At 40.0% G+C, this 7,783-nt stretch overlaps 1 protein-coding gene across 2 annotated transcripts; it reads right to left on the bottom strand.

Moving 5' to 3' along the window:
- Window positions 1–454: 454 nt before the first annotated feature.
- BTF3 (basic transcription factor 3) lies at window positions 455–7,527 on the bottom strand. 2 transcript variants are annotated; one of them, XM_074359735.1, is made up of 6 exons: window positions 7,371–7,527; window positions 6,721–6,789; window positions 3,319–3,432; window positions 2,808–3,009; window positions 1,683–1,739; window positions 455–757 (listed from the first exon to the last, which is right to left on the bottom strand). In XM_074359735.1, exons 2-6 carry the CDS (start codon window positions 6,787–6,789, stop codon window positions 711–713), a joined length of 489 nt encoding a protein of 162 aa, XP_074215836.1. In that variant the 5' UTR covers window positions 7,371–7,527; the 3' UTR covers window positions 455–710. The 2 variants fall into 2 exon arrangements, with proteins under 2 accessions (XP_074215836.1, XP_074215828.1); XM_074359727.1 differs by lacking the exon at window positions 7,371–7,527 and adding an exon at window positions 7,133–7,329.
- Between the last annotated feature and the right edge of the window lie 256 nt (window positions 7,528–7,783).

Here is a 7,783-nt window from a genome sequence, read left to right as displayed (position 1 = left end):
CATAGAAGGGAGTTAAGAGATTAACTACTTCATCTTTTCTCAAGTAACCTCGGTTACAACTGCAAAGTGGAGCCACTAGTCCCTACTTCATAAATTGAGGATTAAATGAGAGAAAATTAAGTCTGATAATACATATAAGGCACTCAGTATATGTATACAATAGAGACAATATGAAGAGAAAAAAAACCCTTGCTCACCCACGAAGGAGTATTCTATTCTCATTTTATAATTACACCCATTACATAAACCATGAATGAAGCCCTGAGGACTGAAGAAAAAGGTTTTCAAACATAAGAACTTTATACCACCTGTTACATGATACTGTCATTTAAAATCTTTAATCATATTTCATCCAAGATTATTCAGCCACATTACATGCCATGATTAGCTTTCTATAAACAATTTTGCTTTCGGTGTACAAATCGGTGTTAATGAAATAAAAAATAAAACTGTATACTAGGCAAAGAACTTTATTAATCTTTGATTCAAACTTTATTCCCAGGCTTCTTCAGCTGAATTAGCTGCAAAGAATGAATTGTATATAAGCAAAAACTGAAAAGAGCTGCAGTGTCCAGGGGCTTAGGCTTAAAAATGTTAGAGATCTAGATTTTATCAGATCCATAAACAAAATTTTAAAAAGCAGTCATAATATAAAATAGCAGCTCCCAGTAACTTCTTCAAGTTTTATCTTCTTCAGAATGTGACTCAATTCAGTTTGCTTCATTCTTGGAAGCCTCATCAAAATTCTCCACAAGATCTAGATAAAAAACGAGAAAAAAAAGTAGAATCTCAGAAAAAGCCAAATCTACAAAAATAATCATCAGGTCTTAAAAAGGAGATACGGGAAGTCTCTCAAAATATACCCTAGTGTTAAATCAGAGTATCAGTTTAGATACCTGTTTTCATTTCCAATGAAACTACTACCTAGTAGGCATGCTTTGAACTGCATGTTTTGGCATATAATTAATACAAAGGAAAGAAATTCATTAATTAGCAGAAGACAAATATTGTGCTTAAAGAGTATGTATATAACCTCCCCACTCCCACCCCACCCTAAGAACTAAAATTAAGCAATGTAGTATTTTAGTTACATGGAGGACAGGACCAAAGAATTGCCACAGCACACAATTTGCAGTTTTCCTAGATTCCTAAGGATACCTGTCTACACAAAGTGGAAATATTTCTGAGTCTAGGGATTCTACTGCTCAATACTTGTTTTACAGTAAAATAGGTTGTCCAGTAACAAGATAGAAAAATGCCTCATGACTGCCAAAGGAGTTTTTCTGCTGACTTTAGAATGGTTATATCCCAAGATATTTCAACAACTTCCCCATGCATTCTCACACATTTATGGGTCCCCAAGTAGGAAACAAGGGTCATGTGATCTCTAAGTAGTTACTATACTTAGGTCACAACATACATACCTATTTACTCAATATTTAAGGTTAGAAACCTACAACTTCTTGGGATCCCAAACAGAAAAAAAGCCAAGCCTACAAACCTAACTCCCAGTTGAATAACACTGCATTTTTTTTTTGTCTCATTCTAAGTGAGGGCCAAGTCTCTGTTTGCCCCACTTCACCCTATACCTCCTCCCCCAAGGTAATTTCTCCTATAGTACAAAGACTCTTCATTCTTCCTTGCTACGATTCTTTAGTTTAACCACAAGTGACCGTTCCTACCTGGAACTTCGTCATCATCATCCTCTCCAGTAGCAAGTGGTGCTTTTCCATCCACAGCTGTGAAAGGAAATGTAAATGTTACACATTTAAGTCTTCAATAAACACTAACCAAAAGATCAGATGAAAAGTCAAGGGTTGTTACAACTCAGGTTTATGACAACAGTGGCATTTGGGATTTCATCTATAGTACTAGGCATTAACATGATAGTCTGATGTCTACAAATGAGTCGGAATACTAGTATCAGTCAACACACCAAAGGGTCCATACCCGTCCTTTCAATCCCTCTGACCTACGACAAGGGACAGGTAAACTCACATACCAAAAAAACCTTTACTGGAGCGAAAGTAAAATAATCAGAAAAGTACAAGTGTCTTTGACCAGTTAGCCTCTACTTTCCATTTATTACACAAGAAAGAACTACACTTGAGAGCTGAGACCTCACAGTACTGGCCCTTAGCCTTGTACGATTTTCAGTGGGACCCTTCAAAAGCCCACCTCAGCTCTGGAAGCCTAAGACTTTCTAGAACCTTTTATGCCTTTCAGCGTGACAAAAACAAAAGCCCACCAACAAACACAAACTGACTGAAGTAGAGTGAGCCAACACCCAGGAGAGCATGGATGACTAAGTAACAAGCCCTATAGTAAAGCTGACTTGCTGCTACACTTCCATTCGTCAAAATTTCAGAGGGCTTCAGCACAAAGTAGCTATATGTACACCTATTCAACTACACAATTTTCTGCCCTGAACAAAATCCTTATTACCGAAGTTTAACAACGTATAGTATGCTTCAATTCTAAACTGTTATTTAAAAAAAAAAAAACCCCAATTAACATTTTCATCATTTCCTGCTAATAAAGGTAAAATTTTTAGTCTCTGATCCAAAACAAGAAAGCTAGTAGAAAACAAATGTTCCACTTAATCAAGTATAATGATCAACGTATACTAAATAAACTACTGAACACACTAAGAACACTTGCTTTAAAATCAGTGTAAAAGCATTTTTTACAGGAAAGTTTACATTTCCAAATTTAAAGATATTCATATCCACTCTGCACCCTAAACCTTAGAAATCTACTGATAAATCAGTAACCCTGGGAAAAAAAAGTTCTACTAGGAAACTCACATTGTTTGGGCAGAGCTTCAGCCAGCCTCCTTAAACTGGTCAAACTGTCTGCACCAAGCTGGTTTAAGATGCTGGGTAGCATTTCTGTCAGCTGCTTTGTCTCAGCATGGCCTGTAATGGTGAAAGTGTTTGCTGCCAGAGATGCCTGAACTTTAGGGTTGTTAAAGTGGATCACTGTTCCTTGGTTTGTGAACATATTCACCTAAAAAGAAAAAAAAATTTAAATTAGCAACACCCACCAAAATCCCATTAAAACCAAACATTTCATTAAGCAAAAGCTAAAGTCTGGCTAGGTAATCCAGTATTTCACTATGATACACAGGGGAAATTCTGGCTGGGATGTATCGTTTCACACTTGGCAATCTGCCTGATACCAAGAGCAGAAACACATTTTAGAGAGCTATGAAATTCTCTGTTGGAAGTAGAGTAAAAAAAAAAATCATTTAATGCATGAACATTAATAGTTTCAGCCAAATCTTATTTCTGTAAAGAAATAAAATTTTACACTTACCTCTTCAATACCAGAGATATTGTTTACCCCTAACTTCTTTAAAGAAAACTGAAGTTTTTTATCGTCTGCTGTGGCTGTTCTGTGTACCACCTTCTTCTTTCTACGAGCAGTTCCCTAAAGTGGGGAGAAAAAGAAAGAACACAGCACGTGTTTAGACGACAACAGACATTTTCAAATAGAAACAGTTTCTAATTCCTTTCTGACTTGTGAATCTGTATAAGAAAATTACCATATCCACAAACTTTTACGCTGTGAGTAGGCAAGTTAAGGCACTGATGGAAGGGAAAAGAAAGGAATGAACGGAACTGTCTACAAATCCTCCTCAGCTTCTAGTTTTCTCAGATATAAAGGAATGGTCTTTTCAAAGTCCTGCTTTCTACATTATCTGTTCTAGAAGTGATCCAAGAGGTGGCTTGTGTCAACCTAAATTGAACTTCATTTAGAAACTCCATGTCGAGGAACCTTAACTTTTTCTGTTTTTATATTAAAGAAAAATCAGCATCCATTAATATTCACAGGCAAGATACTATATGACACAAATGAGTCTATATACAAACTTCTACAGCACCCAAGAGTAAAGCCTGAAGTTTTTATCTTAACCTACCAAGCCCCTTACGTGATCTGCCCTGCCCCTATTTTGCCACTCTTGACACATCTTCCATCATCTACCTGGCTCCCTGCCTCACTACAGATCCCTGTTCTTAAGTCACCATATCAATGGCCTTTCCCAACCACCCAATGAGAAATAGCAATTCCCACACTCATCATTTTCTATCTATCCAGCTTATTTTTCTTCACAACACTTACAAGGGACAAATGTATTTTATTGTTTTCCCTCACGAGAATATAAACTCCTTGAGGGCTTCTATTCTGTTTGCTGCTTTAAACCCAGTACTGAGTATAGCCATCTGACTCACTAAAGGCACACAATAACTTGATGAATAAACAGAATTTCGGCTTCAGGAAATCTTGTCTCTTGTATATATATACCAAATCGCCAATCTTCCTCCTCTCAAATATATCCTCTAAACTTTCAAAGCTAGGCAAATGTGATACCCATTTTCTGCTAAAAACTCTTTAGTAACACTCTCATGGACCCTCCCATACAGACTAATCCCTTTATGTGGTACATAAGACTCTTCATGGAAAGACTATCACCCACCTACCGCACTGTCCCCCAATCTCTGCACCAATTTCTATATATCCTTTGAAAATCCTGTTCAAGTCATCATCTCTCCTGTGCTTTCCCTAAACTGCAATTAAAGTCCCCAAACCAAATCATTCTCATCTCTGTATTTTGAAAATGTTTCTGTTGCACTATGTATACTACACTGTGAAACAAGTTTTGTTGTTGTTGTTATTTTAAGATACTTATCTCCCCTACTAGCATTAAAGTTCCCCTCTAATGACCTTACACTTCTTAAATTTTATACTCTCAGGATCCAGTATAGTCAAGCCTCAAGTAAAGAAGAAAATATCAACAGCTACAAAAAATACTAGTTACAACCCTCCCACCCCAAACCTTTAAGAATAAAGATCTTCAAGTGGTCATGTAGACACCTGGTTTCCAAAGAATCCTCTCAAAGACATTCTAAAGAACCACTGTAAGATTTTAAAAACAAAACCAGCCCACCTTCTATAGATTTCATACACTTCACATTCAATTTTTACTGAAATAATTTATTATCAATGCTCTGATCAAAAACTGAAAAAGAACTGGTTTAGAGAATCTACCTAAAAACTACCTAACACTTTGCAGATTTCTCCAAGGCAAGAATAATTCACCTAATTTCACATCCCACAATCAGGTTTCTTAAGAGGTGAAGAACATGTTTCCATTTTACAAAGATGACAGAAATACTTCCTATTTAACTAAACAACTAAAGTTTAATCCCACATCAGCCTTAAGAATCCTAGAACACTTCAACTTTCCTTAACCCTAGAATGTCTTTCACGAGTTAAAAACTAATGATCAGGGTAGCAACAAAAAGATGGCACATAGCACATTATTCAAATTAGTCCTTCTGAAACCTGTACTGAAAGAAATGATGATTAAAAATACCACAATAAAGAGCATGCAAACACTGACCCACAAAGAATATGAGTCTTCCTGGCACCTGAAGGCCTCACCTAGCTTCTAACAACTGCTAAAAACGACAAGAAACACCTACTGTTGTTAATGGGTAGGTGCTGATCTTGAAGACCAGCTTCAGGGTGGGGGGTGGGGTGGCAGGAATCAAGCTACTTTCACTGCTGGCAAAAGTCAGTAATTAACAGATGTACATCTTATTACTTAAATCTAAGTGCAACTTTTGGCTATTTCACAGTAGACTCTACTTGAAGGTAAATGCTTAACGTTGGGAAAAACTAATAGATAATAAACTTGTAGCATGGAAACTTTACAGGTTTTACCAAGTAATGACATGCTCTGTTCCAACAGGCTACCACACCTTGTTAAATACTAGGAATCTGCTAACACAGTGCAAAATACAAGGAGGTAGACCTCTGTCCAGAGTGGACTTCTGATTTAAGCAAATTAGAGACTTAAAAACTTACCAAGTTCAAAAGAGAATCTCCTTAAAGGGGACCAGTAGCCACCAGGAAAAATGAATTAACCAAAACTGGTCATTTAAAACTCACCAATCACTCTCATTCCCTTAGTTTTAGCATAACTACAAGGTAAAAATGGGAAGATACCTGCTTAAGCAATATTTTCAAATCCATAGTCACTGGTCTTAAATTCTAAAATATACCCATAAGAATGACATCTCCAAATATCTTAGAAAATATACAACCACTCTAGATTACATTTAGCTAAGAAAGGATTACAAAAAGATCTTAATTTACAAGAGAAATGAACCTTCAACTGTTAAGTACAATGATTATCCAGAATCATAAAGTTGAAAAGGTAGGTAAAACTTAAATTCATGGTTAGCTCAGTTATTTTTAAAAATGGGTGAAAAAAAAAAAAAAAACCACCAAGCACTGACTGTATATAACCGAGGTTATACAACCTTATACAAGTCACGGATACAATGCCTACAATTATGATCTAAATGAAGAGACACATTTTCTTTCTAATTAGGAAACACTTTCGTTCTACTTAAAACACTGTAACACTGAAAACATATCCACATAAAAAGCAAAGTTTGCAGTTCGAGTCTTCTCTTCACCTATTATCACTTGCATTTATTTCTTTTAACATACAACTTGCACGTCTCACTGATACACTATATTGTACATCTAATTTTCCCCTGCTACCCCTCCACACGATTTGCTAGCTCCGTGAAATGCCCTCTAGAGACAATGTGACAAGCCAACAATGTTACAAACGCAAAAGAGAAAAAAACCTAAGCCATTAAACTTCCAAAAAAAAAAAAACCCCAAACTTTTAAAACTTACTTTCCCACCAATGCGCACTTGTGCCTGCAGTTTGGCGAGTTTCTCCTGATTCATGATAGTTTCTTTCATCTAGAAAAACAGGAAACCCTCAGCGAGGAAAGGGCTAGTTCACTCTAGCATTCCACGCGCGTTATTTCCCAAGACATCAGCAGAATAAATGACCTACACAGGCCGAGGCCTGGATCCCAAACCCACCCCGCCAAGCTCCCAAATTTCAGTTTTGAGGGAGCCCAAATAGCACTCGCCTCCCTCCCCCCTCCCCCCAAACTCCCCCCTCTTTGCAGGCCCAGAAAAAGGGCTCTAACCCACCCCCGGCCAGCCCCCCACCCCCACCCCCACCCCCGGCCCTGGCCCGGCCTCGGCCTAGCCAGGGCCTGCCCGGCCCGGCCACTCTCCGCAAGCCTCGCGGTACCTGAGGCTCCTGTCCTCGGGTTCCGCCGCGAGGTGGAGGAAGAGACGGCGTCGCCTCGCCCCCAGGGCAGCCGCCCCTGGCCCGACCTCGACCCCGAGAGTCAGCCTGAGTGGGTGCGCCTGTCCGTCGCATCGCCTTCCTTTTCTGAGCCCTGTCCCTCCCTGTCTCGCTCCTTCCGGGCACTTCCCGCCCCCGTTCCCGTCCTCCTCCCACGCCGGCGTCCAGAGCCTTTTTGTACCTTGTTGGAGAGGAAATGGGGCCGCGCGGGGGACTAGGGCTGGCGCTCAGGGGGGTCTCGGGCAGACCAGCTGAGATAAGGCGCACACACGCGGGGACGCAAGATGGCAGCTAGAGGGAGGTCGGAAGTGACGCAATCCCACTTCCTCCTAAAGTCAGGAAACGGACTTCGCCGCGAGCTCAGCGCCTGACTGCGCACGCGCGGGCTCTGGCCAGGCGGTCGTGACCGTCGCGTGTGGCTGTCCTTTAGCTGCCCAGCACAGGTCGCGTCGAGACCGCACGTCAGACTGGCCTGGAAGCACCGCAAATGGTCCTGGGAAAGGCCATGGAGGGGCCTTTAGGCGCAGTTAGGGTTGAGTAAGTCGGCCCTGTTTCCACCGGGCCCAATCCCCAAGTTCTTTACCCCCGGAAGAA

This window comes from Camelus bactrianus, chromosome 3 (genome assembly GCF_048773025.1).
Source record: "Camelus bactrianus isolate YW-2024 breed Bactrian camel chromosome 3, ASM4877302v1, whole genome shotgun sequence".
NCBI lineage: Eukaryota > Metazoa > Chordata > Mammalia > Artiodactyla > Camelidae > Camelus > Camelus bactrianus.
This window is presented reverse-complemented; position numbering and strand designations above follow the sequence as displayed.